The following is a 21,327-nucleotide window of genomic DNA, read 5'->3' as shown; positions in this document are numbered from 1 at the left end:
TGATTTTAAGCAACATGCATTGGAAGCTTATAAAGAATAGCTATTGCAAAAACAGAAAAATGCGTTTAAGAACAGAATTTCGGCAGCCTGTGTGACAAATTTGCACAGAAGTATCTATATGCCTAAGTGTCATGTTGAAATACTTGACCTCACAGGTGTCATGTTTCTGATCACCGCTGACAGTGTGAAGAGGAGCTGTGGGGCTGACAGTATAGATAAATTGACTTCCAGGACAGTGGGCTGTTTTCTCTCCTTTCTTTTTTAATCCCCCAGGTGGCCAGTATTGCTGTTTGACTCAAGCACTTAAACAGAATTGCTTCGGTAAAAAAAAAATGACCTCTTTACATCAAGTCCAGTCTTTACACAGCGAGACCTCGTCAGCACAAAGAAATCGAAGCTCAGGCTCCAACGAAGGAAGCGATGAGAGGAAGAGGTCAGGGATGCAGGTATGACCACATCTGTTGCAATGAATACTAAACCAAGTATCAACAAACTGATGAGTTTATTGTTATATTTTGGTTGAATATAGTACCTGCTTAAGAAATATTCAATAGAGGATGAGCAAAGCGACAGTGACAGTGAACCTCAGGGTGGTGTGAGGTGTTTCCAGCAGGAAAAATGTCAGTAATGAGATATTTAGGTTTCTGTCACTCGTCTTCTTTATGGTTTAAGGTTTATGTTATGCACTTTTTAAATGAGAATTTGCATAACTTATATGGTTTTGATGTCTTCATATTTCAGTTCTGCAAAAAGCGAATAATCACAAGTGTTAGCTGGAAGCATGTTATGCAGCAGCCTCTGATCTGCTGGGCGTAATGTGGAGGTTCGCTCAGACTCCTCATCCTCTCCGTTACCCCCCGGATGACGCTGTCTGTCTCTTTGTTGCCAAGCAACAGTGCAGCCACTGTCAAAGAATTTAGGGGGATGTTTAGGCAGTGGCATGCTTAGAGGGGGGAAATGTGTGCGTGTTATGTGTGTGTGTGTGTGTGTGTGTGTGTGTGTGTGTCAGAGGGCAAGGAGAGTGTATCCGTTTGAGTGGAGAGTTTGAAAAAACAGTCTTTGAATCTTGTGGTCTTTACTCCAGTTGCTCTTTTTTTTTTGTATTTGTTTCACAATCAAAATCTGGTAGAACTGTAACACACTGTGAGTCTGAGCACTGAATGTTTGAGTTTTAGCACAACACTCTCCACTCTCCGTTCTAACACAAATACGCCATTTTGTTTAAATGGTTTACCTGTTGTAATTTGACATTCAATCATGTTCACATGTTCTCTTTTATATGCATATTCATTTTGCTGGATTGTTTTAGAATTTGGATACTTTTTTCAACACCAGAACCAGAGAAAACTATGCTTATATTCTCCACTTGTCTTGTATTCATGGTCAAATTTACAATAAAGATAAAACAAAGTTAAATTCTGATTCACCATCATCGTTAGATAAACTTTTGTAATCAGGTTCACGCAACTGAACGTAGGTGTTTGTAGTAATTTGACCTATTTATTGAGTTTTTACAATTTAACTTGTTTTGAATAACATTTTTTTCTTCTAATTAACAAGAGCCATGTATCAACTCAACTTCTATCCTGACTTTTAGTTACTCAAATATCAAATGACTCCTCTGTTTTCCTGACTGAACATCAATAGGGCAGCCTTATTTCCAACTGAGTTCAATTAGCATGTAAAGTCTCAGTGCGTGGAGGATCCATCGATGCGTCTATAAAAGGCTGTGTGATACTGACTGAATGCAGAAAGCTACAACTGTCCCTCTTGTGCGCCACGACCCCATGACTGGAAACATTTCTGTGCCTCGCCGTGGGTTCCTGCCTCCTCTCTAATGCCCTTGGTTGTGCATATTTTCCATCTATCTGTAACCTTTTCTCCACTAAATGTTGCGAGCATCCAGTAAAGACAAACAAGTGCTGCTTTTTTTTTTCATGCTTGCTGAGTGAAATTAGCTGCTCCTTCATAAGGGTCCCTCTCAGATAATACAATGCACCAGCAGGTAGATTTATGGAGGGGTGAGTGAGGGGGGGGGGGTTCTTTTTTACAAACTCTGCTCCCCATTTACCTCTTTGTCCATTTGACTCTTCATCCCGGCTTGCCTTAAAACAGCCTTCCCACTATAAATTTCGGTGACATCGCCTGCCTCGGAGCTGCCTCTCTCTCCCTCTAACCCCTCCGCTCTGCTCTCCATCCTCTGCAGCCGTGCCCTAGCAGTGGGAAGGAGATGCCTTCACCAGAGGAGGTTTATTTTCAGGACTCCCCTGTTCCCTTTGTCCTCTCGCTCCTCTCCATCTCTTGACGGGATGGTTTCGCGGCCCACCTCGCTGGCTGGGCCTCCCTCTCCCCTGCCAGGCCTTTTAGCCAGCGGGTTAAACATTGATTTGTGAATGGAGGGAAGCACAGTGGCCCCGGCATGAAGTGCAGCGGTCCCCCACTGTTTCTGTGTGTACACACACACCCCTACTATACACCACCAAGACTAACATCCAGCATGAAAGCTTCTCCACTAAAAGGCCTTAATTCAACAAATGCTGATGGTTGATAGTTGTTTTTTTTTTATAAAAGTGCTGCATGTGCATAAGCTTTTGCTTCCTTAAAACTCAAAAGTCTGAGCATACCACTGGGATCTTCCTATCATTTGAAACGGGTTCTTTCAGCACATATGAAAGTAGCAGATGTCTCTGTGATCTTATGTTGCTCACTTCACTTGTTCAACACGGCAGCGCAATACACAGTATAAACTAAGAGTAGCCGACAGTTGCAGATGTTTCTGTGATCTTGTGTTGTATTTAATTAGGTTTTCAAGGAGGAAAAACAGTGCCAGGACCAAACTGAGAGAGCTCTACTCCATTGTGAAGCTTCAGTGTGGGACGTAGAGGTGAAAGTAGGCCCTCTTGACTTCTTCCAGGCTCTGGAAGAGTCAAGGCATGAAAAGGCAAACAGGGAGAAAGTGAGAGTGAGAGTGAGAGAGAGAGAGAGAGAGAGAGGGGAGATAGAAAGGGTTTGCTTTTCACCACCAGCACCCCCCCAAAAAAAGAGCAATGAATGAGTGACTGGTTGAATGAATAAGAGGCAGGCTGGGGCTGAGAGGGGCTCTGGCTGTGTGGATCAGCAGAGGTTAACTCGGCTTCTTCAGAGGGATGAAAAGGGAAAAAACGGATTGAGCTTTAAAGAGGAGGACCCCCTGCGCCCGGGGCGGGATCAGTCAGGATGATTTATTAGAGAGAGAGAGAGAGAGAGAGAGAGAGAGAGAGAGAGAGAGAGAGAGAGAGAGAGAGAGAGAGAGAGAGAGAGAGAGAGAACGTTTGTGAGCATCAAAAAGCTGCAGCGCAAACGCAGGATTTAAAAATGCTGATATGCACTCCATGTGGATGGACTGATTCAGAGTGAGAAGCCCCAGACCTCCAGCCATGTGAACCCTACCTATTTAACTTATGTAATTTATACACATAAACGTAAAAAGTCCCAAGTCCCCTGATAAACCTTTCAAATGGTTTAAAGACATAAACCTGTGTTGCAATTTGACTATAAAGCCATGTGTCAATTAAATGATTTAAAAAAATACAAACTTGATCTCATTTGTCACAGTGTGTGTTACTCTAAGTTTATGCATTCAAGAATATGAATTTAATAATCTAAAGTTTGTGCAACTGCTTCTTACAACACAACTGGAGTTTTATGTGCAAGGTGCTGGATTGCTCCAGCATTAAAAAAAAGAAGATGACTGCATTGTGTTGTTATCTCTTTTGATTTTTTTTTCTTTTTGTATAAAATGTGCAATACAAATGACGATATTTGACGCGTAAGACAAGCTGCCCTCTGTCGCCCCATCAATCGGCTGTCACATGAGCATCAACACTTTGCACAGAGGCCTACAGTAAGCGGCCGCTGCTGCTGCTCTGGGGCAGAAAGGCTGCGCATGGCGCTGAAGGCATCGCTTTATGTCCGAGTGCCTGGTCACAGCGTTGCACTAGTTTGCTCACACAAGAGAGGGGGCACAAGAGAAACACTAAACGTCATGCAGTGCGGTCAGAGAGTAAACAGTGTCGGGATTGTAATCTCTTTTTGGGGAGAAAATAGGGCTGTTGTGTCTTTAAGAGGGGCTGCTGGTTCCTCATCGCAGCTGCTGGCTTGCGCGTGTGTATGCGTGTGTGTGCGCGCGGGCTGCGCGCGCGCGCCCGCATGTGTGTGTGACATAGAGGACAGCGGAGATTCATTACTTAAGCAGTACAATGGACATTTATCACCCCGTGGTGTTATTCAAATTCAGTACCAAGCGAGGACCTTCTCCACTCTCCACTCCTCCGCGCGCCGCGGCCGCAGCGCTTTATTGTTGGAGCGGCGCGCAGAAAAAGGCAGCAGAGCAGAGAGACCTGCAGCCAGTCGGTCCCAGAGACCCGCGGAGGAAGGATGGGAGGAAGGAAGGCAGGAGCGTCTGTCCGGACTGGAGCTCCCTTATATGCTCCGCGGCTTCTTTCTGGTTTTGCTGTCGCCCCTCGACGCGGCTGGCCGGCCGGGGGCTTCTGGACGGAGCGGAGATGCGCGCGTCGCGGTGGGAAACTGAACCAAGGACGCACCGCCGGGAACTAAGGGGTTTCCTTTTATTAATTTTTTTTTCTTCTCCCCATTTCATCGTCAGCTATTTAACTCCAGAGGAAAGAACTCGACCGATCTAAGAGGTTCTATAGGAGGGAGATGTTTTTTTTTTCTTATAATTTAACATCCGTGGAAAGCCATTGTGCATCTTGAGGCACCAGAAGAGTCTTCCCCTAAATCGATGACACCATACAGGTGCAGAAATGGCGTTTTCCCGGCATTTCCACCTCCGGACTTTTAGATAAAAAACGAGGTCTAGATTTGGTGTTTTATCTGTATTTACACTCCCTTTTCCAACACTTTTAAAGTGAGATTCTTGGGGAAACCAAAAGGGAAGATGACATTTTTTTTTTTTAACGACAATGGCCATTCAGCCATCTTGGCCTAGAGATAAGGACAGACTAACTTTACAACTAGCAACCAGTGCAAAGACGTGGACAGAAGACTGCAGCCGTGAAACAAAGTAGTAAAAGGCAAAATGCATGCTTTTTAGGAACAGAGCGAGTCACGGTGTGACGGTGGCCACATCAGCCTCCTCTCTAGCTTTATCAAACATTTGCCAAAGAGGAGGGTGATCTCGCCTGTGATGCGATGATCAACAGAGGAAACGAGTTTCCAGTTGACATTGTAGGATTTGTGCGGCAGAGGAAGTTGCACAGGTTGTTTTGGGAGCTTGTCACCGCAGAAATCATCTTCTGGTTTTAATCTCCTCCTGCAGCAGCAGCAGCAGCAGCAGCACGGCTGCACAGAAGGGGGGGAGAAAGGCTGCTTTTTTTTTCCAAATGAAAGGTGAATCCAAGAGGTGGTGCTGAGCAGTGGGAATGTCAGAAATAATGCAGAGCTGTGCAACTACCTATCTTGCAGGGAGGGGGGGGGCGTAAAGGAAGAAAACAGTTTTTCGCTTCAGCACAGTACAGTCAAAGGGCATTTGAGCAGCCGTAGCAGGTGCACCCAGGGGCCTATACAATAACTGTCCCGCGTCCACATTTGTGATTCAAATAATCAAATGCTTAATTTTCTTCTTTTCATCTCGGGCAGGGGACGTACAGAGTCTTTTAGCGACTGATTGTCCAAACGCAATTCTTGAGTAAACTCAAATTCAACCCCAAGAATTGTGTATGGACATCTGTTGCTGCAGACTCACATTCATCACTGCTGTCTTTGGCCGAGCGCCACATCCAGATTGTAGGCCTCCAAACCACAAAAGAGGCGAGAGGAAGGCCTTTTCACTCCCGTTTTTTTTTTTTTTTTTTTTGGTTTTTGTTTTGTAACTGTCTCATTTCAGGTAAGATCTCAAATCACGATTTGCATGATATGGAGAGGAGGAATAAGGATGCGGGACGTCTTGGGCCAATAAAGTGGAGGAAACCCTATTCTGCCTCATGTAATGTGTTTTTTCGGGGTGTGCGTCCTGGTTGGCCCGATTGGTATTTACACTTTGTCGAAGATCTAATCAAGAGTGTTTGTTTTAAATGGCAAATATCGACGAGAAGCATTGATGTATCGACTGTGTTTGGCAAATAGTAGAAAGCAGTGAGTTGAGTGCTCACAGACTGAGGCCTGCATGCAGCTGAGAGGCTCGCTGTGGATGAGATGATGCACACTGGATCGTGTATATCGCCTCATAGGAGGAGCAGGAAAACGAGATGGAATCGGTTCAGTTAATGCATAAAATGTATTTTGTCAAAGTTGCATTTGAGTGAAAAAAAAATACGGTTTTTGTACACTTTGTGTCCTTCTGTAGGAAAACTCTTAAAATATTATCATATTCGTTTAGAAAAAAAAAACGAAATCAATAACTGATTTAAAACATGTAATAGTGTTGAAACACAATTAGTGAATTAATTTAAAAAAATGGACTGATGACTGATGCTGGAGTCAGTGAGCATCACTTCAAAACCAAGTGGGTCAGTTTTATTACCAATAGGTTTTCACTGTTGTTTTTCCAAAATATAATTTTATCATATGATGCAGTGAAACTCCATATTTATTTAAAAAAAACTGAATGAAATGATATTATTTAAATGCTCCCAAAATAGATAATATCTTTACTGAACAGTTGATCAGACATTAATCAGCCTTTAGATATAAAACTGAAATTCTTTCAAATACGCTAAAATTTCCTAATTGCTCTCATTTTGTTCTCACTTAGTGATGCACTGATTAATTCAACACACACACACACACACACACACACACACACACACACACACACACACACACACACACACACACACACACACACACACACACACACACAGAGCCAATGTGTGTATTGTTGTCGATCATTAAAGGCTAACCTCTCTTAAATCCTGGGGATTAGTGCATCATGTTTACTCTGGCAGAAATGCTTCTGTGTCCGTTGCAGTCCTTTTCTCTTCATGAAGACAAAGATTTTATTATACTCGTATTAAAAGACTTGGAAATTACAACCACACACTGATAGCAGTGCAGAGGGGAGCCACAGTCTTATTGCGTTTCTTTACATTTTAAGAAGAATTCAGGTTATTTGGATGCACTGATAGTGACTTATACCCACGAAAAGGCATATTCTCTCAATTATGGGCTTATAACAGCATGTCTGCCCCCTAAAATTAATTTTATTTATCATGTTTAACTTAAATTATGTTTGTTTTTTTTTCCTTTTTTTTAAATAGTTTCTTGTAGATTTGTCTCAGACTCTTGGTTTGTTTGAAGCTTTAACAGGTTGTGGCTGCAGCAGAAAAAAACACCAGTACAGTTTTTTTCCAGCACTATAAATAGAACACTTGAAATATGAAGAAAAGTTCTACAATACTAAATTTCAGGGTGCACAGCTACAGTAACGACTTTTTGGTCCTTTTAAGCACCAAAAATTTAATGTTACAAAAACGCAGATATGCATAAAATCGTATTATTGCTATAGGTGCACAATTTGTTTTTGTTTCTTAAAAAAAAAAAAAAAAAAAAAAAAATTCCCACAGTTGTGACTGAGCAGCCATGATGCACCATTTCTCCTGTTGAGCTTCAGTGTGCATGGGCTCAACCACAACATGTACAAAGTGTTTATGAATGCTGGATGCTGCACAGCCCTGCTGCAAAACCTGACAGTGAAAAGTCAGATTTGGGCGTTAATTTAAGAAAATCTGGCTTCATTCATGACTAAAATGAAAAGCTGAAAAAAAAAGTTCCGCACATATGCTTTAAAATACCTCCAAAAAAGCTACAACTTTAAATCAATTTAATACCAAGTTCAGATATTTTGGTACATTAAAAGAATTAAAAAGAAGAAATGAAATGAAGATGTCCTGCAAAAATGCAACAGACAGGAGAAGTTGGTGATTTGCTCACTTTGTTGAAATGTGTGAGACTCACTCTCCTGATGTGGGCCTGCACAGGCTGACATGGAGCTGCGTGCTCCCCCCCACCCCCCACCCCTCTCCCCCCTCCCGGCCTCATTAGCATTTCCTTTCTGCTCGCCATTATAGGCCGGTTTCCCGTTGCAAATCGGACTCCACAACCGAGAAAAGGTTTTAGGTCGCCCCGGGCGTTCAGGGGAGGGCAGCCCGGAGGCAAGACCTCGACCTCCCGCAGTGGTCCTGTAGATCACACCCCACCCACCACACACACACACACAAACTCACAAGCGCGCGCACCCTGCACACCCCCCTTTTCCTTATAAATATTCCAGCTGAGTGTGGCCATAGGACGGCTCAAAAAAAAAAAAAAAAAATCTCCCTGAAGTCTCGTCTAAGCAGCCTAAAACTGCGGCGTGATCACAGATCTGCGCCTGAATCGATCAGATAGAAACCATCACCACGAATTATCCGAGCGGGATGTAAAATCCTAATTGTGTTAGGAGAGATTGGGAAGGCCGTGCGTGGCGCGCGGCAGGACGCAGGGCTGGTCAGGCCAGAGCTGCTGGAGACATCCAGCAGGACGAGGCTTCAGTTTCTCATGGAAACAAAAACTATTTTAAAAGTATCACTGTATCGGTCCAGGGAATAACAACAACAACAACAACAAAATTAAATTATTATTAGTGGTGATCATACCAGATACTATGTGCGTTTGTGGACGAGCTAATTCTTTTAATTACGCGCTTATTCCTAAATTTCATGAAAATAATTTTTCTCATAAAACAAAAAATAAAAATATTTTATTATTCCTGAAGCATTCTGAAACTAATGAAAAGTGTAAATTGTTAAAAAAAACTTTTTTTTCCAAAATATTTTTTTATTCAATGCAGAAAAAACAGAAATAAAAAAATGGGGGGGGGGGGGGGGGGGGGGGACATGTAGGACTGAAAACTACCCAATTCAAACAATACAGAAAATTATAACTATAATTAGGATACTACAATGTGCAACAAAAAAAGACAATTAGGCATTTGTCACTGCCACTGTTTTTTCCAATGTAAACATCTGTAGCTGCTGTTTTACTATAAGCATAATTTCAGAATAACCCTACTGTAATTCAGTTTTCTCTGCAGTTTCAATATTAACACATTAATACACACTTGCCCCAGATTACAACCACAAAGATAGTGTGTATTGAATAATTTATGCAATGTTTCCATGCAGTTTCAGTAATCCTTTGTGGGAGGGATGGTAAAGAAAATTGTTTTATAGTTATCTACTTCATAAAAAACAAAGCTATTCAAATAATGTGTAGTCATTTTGACAGAAGTTAAGGAGATAAGGTAAATAAACTACTATTACAAATTGACACGGGCACTTCAGGCTGCTTCTGACATACAACATATGACCTGACCAGTTCACATATTTCCACACGTTTTTCCTGGAGATCTTCTCTGAATTTTCACTTCTTCTTGTGGAGTATCATCAATCCTCTGCGTCTCCACAGCGCAGGCTGACGCTGCAGCAGCGTCCAATGGGATGGCGTGTTGCTGAGATGTGGGGGAGTGAAATAAGGAAGCGTGCAGAGGATTTGGAGGAGAGGCTGGGGCCACATCTTTATGCTGTAGTTATGTTGTTTGTATTTTATTTATTTTTTTGTTAGCCTCCATGAAGAGTAGAAATAAACACAATGCAGTCCTGGTCTTGTAGCTGGTAGTCCAGTTCCCCCTGAGGTTAAAAAAAAAAAAGAAAACAAAACACAATATTCCAGCATCAAGTCAAGGGAGAAATATCTCTGTTTATTAATATGAATGTGTGTTTTGCTCCTGTGCGCCCACTGGGGTCCAATCAATGACAAACTTTTCATTTCATTTACATCCTGTGTTGAGTCCTGTAATTGAATCAATCCATTCAAATTGAAGCATTTAGATTGTGCGCGTGTGTAAAAATGTGCTCAAATACGAGACCCCAAGGACAAACTTATCTTGCAGCTGCTTCCACATCATATGAAACATTAACTAAGTCAGAGAAAATGAAGAGCTGCAGCGTCGGTGAACGTGCAGGTTTAACCTTCCCTCTCTCATAAACAGCCGGCCTCCTGGTTGAAATGTTTTCATTAATCTGTGCAAACATGTTCAGAAATCATGCAACAGCGAACGCACAGAATATGTATTGAAAGAGTTTGAAATTAAAATAAGCTGATTGTATTCGGAATAAACACACATGCAAGACCACACACACGCACGCACACACACACACACACACACACACAGGCCATCTGACAGTGGACGTGACTCTCAGTTCTCACCATTAGCTCCCAGTCTGCATCGTTGATAAGCACCAGGATCCCCGGCCTCCTGTGGGAAAACACACCATTTCAGTTGTCTCCCAGCACGCACGCACACACACACACACACACACACACACACACACACACACACACACACACACACACACACACACACACACACACACACACACACACAGATGCAAGTGCAATTACTCACTGCATAAACATTTGAAAAACAATGGCAACAAAGGCATAAAAAGCATATAAAATTATTAAGGATCATATTTCACCCATAAAATATGACAAGATAACCTTTCCTGTTGCTTTAAAGCAACAACAACAAAAAAAATACAAGATGAGCTATTAAGAATTAATTTTAGAAGAGTGGAAAGATATCTGGATAAATCTAAAGTTAAAGTTGATCCAAATAAACAAACAACTGAAAACAATTTTGGGCTGATAAATGAAAATATGAAATGTTTTGGAAGTTGAATTGAAGGTCGTTAATTAAAAATTGTCAATTTATTTAAAAAAAAGTATGCTCCTTAAACTAAACAGCTTGCTAAAGAATAATTATAGAAAATGTTGGAATTCATTGTGTGTTCGTCACTGTTAACTGGAGTCCAGAAACATGAGTTAAAAAAAAAAACTGATATTTTAAAGTGAAGGATTACAATTGAGATGACACCTGTGTATATTTGTTATATCTATACGTAGTAATATCAAGTTAAAGTTCATTTTACATCAAAAATTGTGCTTTTGTGGGTCTGCTTGATCTGAAAATTAATGGTCACTGTCCTCCTCGTTCACATACACACTGATCATTTATACAAGAACTGAGAAGAGGACATTTTTCTGAGACGTGAGCGGCTGAAGCCAAACAGCTGAACGCCCTGTCACTGAAAATTAATGTGGGACCAAAAATAACACGGAAAGCAGGAGGGTAATGGAGATAATAGGAGCGGGTTACGAGGAACACCTTATACATATACGTGCTTTATTTTCCAAAGAGGAGGTGACTCGAAGTCCCATAGTGGTGAGATAGCATCTGAATCGTGTACGGATGTCCCTAACAGTGTCTCTGACCGGCTCGTGGACGCTCTGTGACGTCAATGAGAAAGGGCAGCGCAGGAGAGAGAACCTGCGAGCGCGTATGCACGCCCAGAAGACAAAAGACAAGAGGACAAGGTAAAGATAATAAACTAAATCACACGCCGCGCCGGTGCACCTTTTAAAAAGATAATGAAGCAACACCTTGATGATCGTTTGCACAAAAAGAGCCGTGCATGCTGCCAACATAAAGTACACACAAATACACACATCTAATCCATAAGGTTTATAGGTAGGCTGGCTTTTTCTCCTTTCATTGGTGAGATGGTGCTATAAATAGTCCTGCACAAAGGCAGCCGTAAAAGTCAGCCAGTCCTATAAGGCTGCTGTGTGTCCTGAACCCCCACATACACACACATGCACAGGCGCACATACACTTACACACAGGTAATCATCTTACCGAAACCTATAACCTAAAGGAGAGTCTTGTTTTATTTATTTATTTATTTTTTTCAGCAGGTTTTAGCTGCAGGAGAAATACTCGCAGCTCTACATATCGAGAACGGCTTAAGATATTTGGACACATATCACCCGCGTGCATGACTGCTGGGATTTGGTTGCAGGTACGAGAATAATGCGCGGCATATCCTGCAGGGCTGATGCTGCTGTTGCACGGATCAAGTGTGTGTCAAGTGCACTCACACGGACTCTCCCTGGACGAAGAGCTCGGGCCGTTCCTTCAGCAGGTTTCTCTGAATCCAGACCAGCAGCTGCTTCATGTCCCCTGGAAAACACACACACACACACACACACACACACACACAAAGCAGAGGACACTGGCTTACCTTCATCTCCTTGAAATCCTAAACTTGCTGACCGCTAACGTAAACCCGGCTTTCAGGCTCACATTTATTGATACACATTAGCAGGAAGAGGTTTTTTGTTCTTTAAAATGGCAGCAGGTCCCCACAGTGTGACTGTGTAAACAGATTTACGTCTTTTGTCAACGTGCACACACAAGCACACAGACGCGCACGCACGCACACACACACACACACACACACGCACACGCACACACACACGGCCCATATGCAGGCAGACAACGGAGGTCACAGGTCAGGGGTCAGGGGTCAAGGTGCACGGTTCCAGCCCCCTGCTCGGTCGATGTGACGCGACAGAAGCACCAGGCGGGACAGGGTGTGTGTATACGAGTGTGTGCGTCTATGCATGTATATTTATGAGTGTGTGCGTGGGGGGGCGGGGACGGGACACTGGAAATTGGGGGAGGCTAGACTGATGCCGGTGGCCAGGCGGGATAGAGTTCACCTTGAAATAGAAACGAAATGCAGCGACGTGCCTGGATGAATGGATAAACAGAGTGAAATGTGAAGAAAACACGAGGACTTGAGGATTGTGGTATTCTAAAAGGTCGGAGTGTTAAAAAAAATATAAGTAGCGGGACAGATATGTCTGAAAATCAAAGAAAAAACTTGAAAATCAGAGTGTTAAAATCAAGTCTCAATTTCAGTGCAGGATTAGAAGAAACCTTTGTTTAATTATATTTTTCTGTCGGCCATTAAATGCGCCGCTTTTTCATCTGAGCTTCAATATCAGCAAAGTTTGAATTTTCTATGAGTCTGACCTCTTGAACAGTCAGCTTGACCCTGTCTCAACAATAGGCTGAGCCTCGCTCGTGACGACTGACAGCCACAAAGGCAACGCCAATGAGGGGTTTTAGGATAAATCCCCGCTAAACAACTAACTATGAATATATTAAAGTTATGCTTATCGGAGAAATTCAAGGTGGTGTGAGAGCCTTTGAGCGTGTGTGTGTGTGTGTGTGTGTGTGTGTGTGTGTGTGTATTCATGTTAATGAGTGAGGTCATATTAAAAAAAAAAACAGCAGCAAACAAGATACTGTGTGAAAGCAACAAAAACAGATGACATGAATTACATGAAGCTGGTTTGCTCTTCTGACTCCTCTTGGTTATATGTTGGTGGTGAAATCATCTATCTGCTCGATACACATCAGCGTGACTCGACAGCAGGTTTGCTTGCAGCCACACACACTCGTGCACGTACACACTCGGACAAAATGAACAGACGAGGCCTCCTTGAGCAGGTTACACAGGAACGAAGAAGGGACAGAAATGTGTGAGAAAGGAGAGAAAATAAAAGGAAAGGTAAATTATTAGAGGAAGAGAGCGACAGCAGATGGAGCAGATATGAGGGCGAGAGGACGACAGCGAGTCCTCCTGAGCCAGGTGTGAGAGGAGCGGGGAAGCCGCGAGCAGGTAGGCGTCGGGGCGCTCGGAGACCCCGGGGTTCAGCCCCGTGAAAAGCCGGAGTGAAAATTACATTAAAGCGGAGCGGAGGCTGCAGGTCTCGCCTCCGACGTGTTCAGGACGAGCACGGAGGGAGACGCTGCTCGATCACAGAGCAGCTGGAACTGGATTTGTCGTCGGTGCATTTAGCAATTTTACAAAGCGCAGATGCAATTTCAAATATATTGTGTCTCGTAAAATCATTTGTAAAACGGTGCGGACGATTCAGATGTAACATATAAGCTGTCACTGCTTGCAGTCCTGACTTATTTCAACCAAAAAATTTGCAACAATTTATTTGCATTTTTGACTGCATTTTTAAAGGGAGCCATCTTTGTGTGATTCCTATTCTGCACATTTTGGTGTACAATTATTTTAAATCACTGTTTTTGCTTTAGTTCTTAACCTTTATTATTACATAGCTCTGTATATAAGCCTGTAATGTACATTATGACAAGGATTCTTCAGGATGTTTAGAAGAGTCCTGTCTTCTGCTATAATTAGTTCAAAACCTGCTTCACGAGGCCCACAAAATAAGTTTGATCCCTACAGACATATCTCTGGTAAATTGTGAGGTTTTCTGAACCAACGTTTTTCAGCTGCACTACCCGTAGGTCATGGGCATGGCACAGTAATTTATAATGTATAGAGAGGTTTACACTCCATATTTTCATTTCCTACATCAACACTGTCTTTCAGCCCCGTAAAGAGGGCTGAAAATATCACCTGTGCACAAAACATTAACTGAGTGTTTCAGACACAGAGCTGGGCTCAAATATCTGCGAGGAAATAAACAATAATTGACTTTTAATGTCTCCATAATATGTTTATAATATTACGTGGTGATATAGCAATGCACTAAACACATGTACCGAGGAGCACCACACCCCCATCTTTTAATTCTGTGTATAGCAGCATGAACTGAATTATCTGTGTGTGCTTTTGGATACTTTATGAATTTTGTAAGTCAGAGCTTGTAATGCTTTAAACCAAATTATGCTATTTGATACAATACGAACTACTTGAATGACTGATATGGCGCGCGCGTGTGTGTGTGTGTGTGTGTGTGTGTGTGTGTGTGTGTGTGTGTGTGTGTGTGTCTGGAGGTGATCTGGTTAATTGTAGTGCTGTCTGCCTGCTCAGTGGTATAATGATAGTGCTAGTTGTCTACGGTTGCAAGACTCCATATAAAAAGGGGCACACACCTCCCCCTCACAACACACACACACACACACACACACACACACACACACACACACTAGGAGGCAGTGAATATTGACCTGCACCTCTGCGGGGCTAAAAACAGAACTAATCACTCCAGCAGTCATAACTCCTTCTTTGTGGTGACTCCTTTCTTTGCACTGCTGCTGCCTTTGACTATTGGTATTTTTCTCCACCATTACCCCTTATTCCCTCTTTCATCTGCCCAACCATTTACTCTTTCATTCGCTCTCTTTCTCTCCCTCCCTAATAAAAGTTGCTGTGCACCCCTCATCTCTTTCTTCCTCTTTTAAATTTCTCCTTGAAAACACGCTACAAGAACCATTTCACCTCGGCGCCACACGCAGGTTTATATCAAGTCAAATTTCCATCAATCACTGCTGAGCTTTTCACGGTAAACCGACACAAACTGATGAGGGAGGCTTCATAAAAGTGAGCCGTGTCACGCTCGGAGAACAGCGTCAGGGCGTAAGGTGCAGAGGGCGCCGTGTGAGAACAGACGCGGGACTGAAGTGAAGCCGTTCTACTAGGAATCCAGGTAGGAAGAGAAAAGAAAATGAGGGAACACACGGACGGGCAAGAGGGGAAAGTGCGTCACTGGATCCTATTGCATGCTGGGTATGGCTGCGTTGCGTGGGAGGAAAGCCGACATGGAGGGAGGGGAGAGAAAAGGCGCCATTTTGATGTCAATTCAAAACGGTTCCTGCTTTCCTTTTGTGCGTGCAGCCGTTTCTTCATCCCCCTCTGCCTTCGTTTGCTTCTCCACAATTATGACGCTCATGCGAGGGGGACGAACTATCCATCTTTCTGGTGATGTGAGGGGCAAAAGAAAAAATGGCATGATCCTCAGAGCATGGAGTTTTTTTGTTTGTTGGAGAGGGGGGTCACTGAGAGAGGGAGCGCTGGATGGAGAAAGAGAGGGGGTGGAGCCTTTCAGTCGAGGGTCATCAATCACCGGCTGGGGTCAAAAAGAAATACGAAGGATTCAGAACCAATTATATCTGCCTACACCGCACCCCCCGTCCTCACACACACACACACACACACACACACACAGTCCGACAAACACACACACGACGATGTGTTAGGCTAAATTAGTTCACGGCAACATTTTCAGGATCAGCAGACCTGCCGGGCAACACGCGACTCAAATCAAGATCAGTATGAGCAAAGCGGCGACAGGAAACGGTAATTCACCACGCGCATGTCCACAGACCGTTAAAAAAAAAGAAATTATATATGGGCAGTGTATGGCTAGACCTATCGACGCAGACAGGGAGAGAGAGGGAGGGAGAGAGAGAAAGGTCAGCTGGTGCTGCAAGGTCATATCAGGCTGACATTCCCCGGTGTGGTCAACTTTTGTCTTTTTGTAGTCGTGGTAACGTCAGCACCGTGCATGAACGGCCTTTGTGTGGTCAAACACCAAAGACGTATATTTTGATTGTGTGCTCTCTCACTGTGGCACACACACACACACACACACACACACACACACACACACACACACACACACACACACATATATATTTTAACCCCACTGCTGCTGTGTTTCACAACACTCTCTTTTCTTTATTTTCTTCAAGATGTTTTCCATAAAATCAAGACTGTTTGACTCCACTGATGGGAAACATCTTTTTTTTTTTTCTTTCAATAAAGTGCCAGTTCAGCAGAAATAGTTTAGTCATCCAGTCCTTTCTCTCTTGCAACTCACAGCAGACACATAAATGTCCTTTTACTCTTATTACTCCTCACATCAGTGAAGCCACTGGGCAGCTTTTACAAGCGGAAAAGACTTAAGAGGGTCAATTAAGAGAAGCAGCATGCGGCCAGAGATGTTAGAGATAAGAATGGATTGAAAGAACGATACAGAGAGGGCGAACGGGGAAGTGGTGGGCATGGCTCATCTACAGCAGCATGTGAAGTGTTCAAGCAAAGCCTAAAATCAGGATTGAACAGTGACCAAGCAAACCGATACATTTCAGGTGAGTTACAGGACAAAGCTTTCATGTAACGTACAGAATTTCCAATGACAAAAAGGTGACTTTTTATGAAATCACAGTCCTGTTGCTAAAATATTTGCTTTCTCCACTTGGATTAGTCAGATGCCTGAAACACATCTGTGTACATCTAAATGGCATATTAGACCTTTTGAACAATCCTCAAAAAGTGTCTCAAATGTAAAAAACAAGAAAAAACTATAGAGGTTCACGTGTTAGTCAACGTGACAAAATGTTAATACATGTACGGAGGCAACAAAAGAAAACATTGCTGAACAAAGCAAATTAGCTCAAACGTGTCACGAAACCTTTTTGTGGCATGATCCTCACTGGTGGAGGTTATTTTCCAAGTTAAGTATGTGGGGAGGTTGGAAGAGTCTCTTGCTGTATGCATAAATTTTAGCCTAACAATCATTCTTTCTCGCTTTATTCAACTCAGGGGTGCATTACAACTTCGTTCAAAATAAGGCTACACCTCAGATAGGTCGACAATCTGAAGAGGAAACAGAGAGACAGAAAAATACACACACTCACATCCATGCCTATGGGTAATTTAAAGTCATCAATTAACCTCAATTGCAAGTGGGAGACTGTAGGAGGAAATGTGAGACACAAAAAGAACATGCAAGCACAGCCTGGACTCAAACCAGAGACAAGCTCATAGTGAGGCAAGGGTGTTAACCACTACACCACTCTGCATGTCAATGATCAGATGTGATTCTAAATGTTAAGTTGTTAAAAATGCAGCTTTCCACATTGTAAAAAATATAAATATTTGACGCAGGAATCACAGGAAAAGACTGAATTAGATTGGCACATGAAAATTCAAATATATCTTTGAGAGCACACCAGACAGGTTTTACTTTAAAGGCTCGTTTCTGTTGATTGGTGAGAACGACTGCTTAAAAAAGTGTTTTACAGAATCAAAGATGGCGACGGAGTCCACAGCCTTTGTGGTCTGAAACATGTTTAATGTTTAAAATGTACAAAATCTGAGCGTCGGTTTGTGGGAAGCTACACTTGAGTTCCAATTCAGAAACACTCGGCCAGAGCTGCAACTGTGTGCTAATTTTACAAATGTCTTCTTGGCATGAAAAACCAACATTGGGAAAGATTAAGAAGGTTAAAATGTTTCTCTTTTTTTTACCCCGAGGCACAGCAGTGTTTCTAATTAAACTCTTGCAACTGTATTGTGTAGCTACTGATGCGAGTTTAAACAGGCATGCTTCTCAAGACCATTAAGACTCCTTAGTATTCATTTAAAAAGTCAGAAACTTTAAGAAAGCAGAGTAAAATAGTTTCATTTCCATATGCAGTGGGAGTGATAAAGTATTTAGATCTGCCTTTCAAAACTTTCACTCAATTATATTTAGACATTTGCTAAAATCATTTAGGTACTTTAATCAATAATCTACATGTAGCAACCCACATTGACAGAAAAACAGAATTGTATACGTTTTTGCAGATTTATGAAAAAAGAAAAACAGAAATTCACATGATCAAGAGAATTCAGAACCTTTGCTGTGACTCTCCTATATTTAACTCAGGTGTTCATTTCTCCTGATCATATTTGAGATGAGTCTCCACCTTCACAGGAGTCCAGCTGTGTTTAATTATTAAATTGATTGGATTTGATTAGAAAAGACACACACCTGTCTTTATCTAAGACTTTACAGCTCATGTCAGAACAGATGAGAATGATGAGGGTGAAGGAACTGCCCGGACAGGACAGGGTGACTGGCTACAATAGAAGGGAAGATGAATGCAGCCACATACAGAGATATCCTGCACAAAAACCTTTTCCAGAGTGCTCTGGACCTCAGACTGGGGCAAAGGTTCAACTTCCAAAGAAGCACAAAGCTACAGTAATGAACACTAATGGCTTTGTGTTAGTTCAGTTATTTATTTTTTTTACTAAATCTGAAAAAAATCTCGATAAATCTGTGGGTTTTTTTGTCAATATAGGGTGCTGTGTGCACACTATGGAGGCAAAAAGGACCTAAATGGTTTTAGGAAATTGCTGCAAGAGGGAAAATTTTAGGGGGGGGGGGGGTCACTGCTTGCCCCACCTACTGCGTGTGTAATTCTGGTGGTTACATCTTCTACAGTATTAGCCAATCACAGACAAGATTCACAAGTGTGTCACATTGAAAAGGCCATGAGCACTTACACATTTCACATTTCATAAATCAAGACATTCCAAATAGATATTCACAGCAAGTTTAAAGAATCAGCAGAAAAAGAAGGAATACAACAACAATTTCAGAGATTTTTGACTCTGTTACTCAAACCTCAATGACGGTCTTTATTCACTGGAAAGAGGTGACCAATGATGGAAAATAATGGTGAGTTTGAGAAAACCAATCATTAAATTACTGCAAGCGTCCTCTTAAAATGTCATGAATTTTTGGACGTCATCAGCGTCACAGCTCAAATAAATCTCACAAACTGGGCTCATTTTGAAGTTGCTAATGTACGGCCTCTTTGTGAACTGATGAAAAGACATATGGATGGATGAAGAGGTGATACTCACAGGGATCAGACTGGCCTGGAAGTGTCACCTGATGCTCCTTCACACCATCAAAAAGCAGCTCGGCTCCTCCTCTAACAAAATAATAATACAGATTTGCAAATGAATGCAGCAGGCCCTTGAATTAAACAAAACAAAAAAAAAAAAAAAACAACCTGTAACCAAATATTGAGAATTGATACTTTCCTAAATTACATGTATGCATTTCTTCCAAAAATGCTCTTTATTTTCCCCTTTGATTCTAATACAGGAGAAACTTTTAAGCTGCATGAGTTGAACTGGTGTCAGAGAAGTAAACTAATAATAATGTTATTAGTACTCATGCCAAGAACTTGAAAACCACACATCTATATTTTCTTTTTTAAACTTCATTTCTTACTGATTTTCTTCAAAAATAATACAACATGATATAATACAATTACAATATTATAAAATACATATCAACTACACACTTCCAAACAAATTGTTGTCAGGAAAGTTTTTAAATAGCTATATGAGCATTTTATTATCGTCTAAGTTTGTAAAGCATTTATAGAATATATTCTCTGTTTGACTGACAATAAACAGCCATTGCTATTTAGTGACTATACCACCTGTATTCTCATTTAAAAGATACAGTCAACAGCTGATCCACAAACAATCAATAACACTTGTGTAAAGATGCTACTCAGACCAAACTTTGATCAAGACCCACATGCAGCTTTAACTGCCTCAATGACCCAAAACAACGAGATCACAGCACAATAATCCATCTTCTCTTTTATTGTGGGGCAGGAAAACATGATTACACGCTGACAACGTTTACATTTGACCAGTTTTTCTTTCAGAATCTGTCCAGATGAGTCAAGAAATGCCAGCAGGCTCAGTGTTTCTCTCCAGACTGATGCTGGCAGTCCGTCTAAGAAACATGTAATTCCAGAAGTCTCGAGCCTTCATACTTTCACAAAGCCCCCCTCCCCGTATGGCCCTCAAACCGGTGCGTGTAGGTAAAGCTAAACGTTTCAGGAATCGCTTTCAAAGTCGCTCACCCAAACTCCAGACGGATTGCTGTGGGCGCTGCCATATTGCCGGCGAAAGCAGGAAGTGATCAGAGAAACCGGAAGTGACGTAAGAATTAATTAAATCTCGCCAAAATGAAACAGGCATGTGAAGAACAGTTTATAGTTGATTTAATAGTTCGTTTAATGAATAATATTAGACTAAATGGCCAATTCAATCATGCAAGAGAAAGAAAAACATGCTTTCACATATTTATTGTATTTTATTTGTGTTAGACTTTAATTTGAGAAACAATAATTCCGTTTTCAGAGTCAGAAGCAAACAAGATGAAGCAGCTCTCCTCACTTGTGAAGTAAACTCTCTGAACACCTCAGGACTGCTGATACACTCACTTATTTTTAATCAATTCTTAAAACATTATTATTTGCTCAGACTTTTCAATAAACAACAGATTTTATTAATTTTATTACCACTATCTTACTAAAATATTTACTTTTTTCTTCTCATAATGTTTCTATTGATCACATTTTAATGTACTTCATAATCTTAAACACTTAAAAATAATATTCTTAACTGTCTTCTTTTAATGTATTCCCTTGTAAAGTACTGTGAATTACCTTATATCTGAATATTGCTGCATGAATAAATTTCCCTTGCCTTGCCAAAAACAACTCATATTTTTTCATAGTGTTTGTTTGATCATTCTCTGGTTAATTTAGTCTTTTATATAAATGTGGGCGATCATTTGTCTTAACTTACCTCAATTTGAACTTGGCTCTTTCAGAAGCTCAGATTTCCAGTTATATTTACACTGATGATGGGTTTTTTTTTTGTGTGTTTTTTTTCCTGACATGAATAACACCATAACTAATCATGCAATAATGACAGATAGGTGATAAAACACTGTTAAGCTCTGTGACATGGCAAGACAACAACATTGCTCACAACTAAATCCACATGTATAATTTAGATTTGT

General features: G+C 41.6%; 1 protein-coding gene across 1 annotated transcript; it reads right to left on the bottom strand.

Annotated features, from left to right (window-relative positions):
- Window positions 1-9,582: 9,582 nt before the first annotated feature.
- LOC115383461 (ubiquitin-related modifier 1) lies at window positions 9,583-20,446 on the bottom strand. Its single transcript, XM_030085653.1, has 5 exons — window positions 20,381-20,446; window positions 19,356-19,426; window positions 11,983-12,064; window positions 10,249-10,297; window positions 9,583-9,668 (listed from the first exon to the last, which is right to left on the bottom strand). The coding sequence occupies exons 1-5, from the start codon at window positions 20,413-20,415 to the stop codon at window positions 9,600-9,602; spliced, it is 306 nt and encodes a 101-aa protein (XP_029941513.1). The 5' UTR covers window positions 20,416-20,446; the 3' UTR covers window positions 9,583-9,599.
- Window positions 20,447-21,327: the final 881 nt, after the last annotated feature.

The sequence above is a fragment of the Salarias fasciatus genome (assembly GCF_902148845.1).
Source record: "Salarias fasciatus chromosome 7 unlocalized genomic scaffold, fSalaFa1.1 super_scaffold_4, whole genome shotgun sequence".
In the NCBI taxonomy this organism is placed as follows: domain Eukaryota; kingdom Metazoa; phylum Chordata; class Actinopteri; order Blenniiformes; family Blenniidae; genus Salarias; species Salarias fasciatus.
This window is presented reverse-complemented; position numbering and strand designations above follow the sequence as displayed.

What these genes read in the sequence shown, in the direction of transcription:
- LOC115383461 (XM_030085653.1), bottom strand. Translation starts at nt 20,415, where the DNA reads ATGGCAGCGCCCACAGCAATCCGTCTGGAGTTTGG. An exon ending in TCCAGGCCAGTCTGATCCCT is followed by an intron (nt 12,065 to 19,355) that starts GTGAGTATCACC and finishes TGTGTTTTCCAG; the next exon opens with GGGACATGAAGCAGCTGCTG. An exon ending in ATGCAGACTGGGAGCTAATG is followed by an intron (nt 9,669 to 10,248) that starts GTGAGAACTGAG and finishes TTTTAACCTCAG; the next exon opens with GGGGAACTGGACTACCAGCT.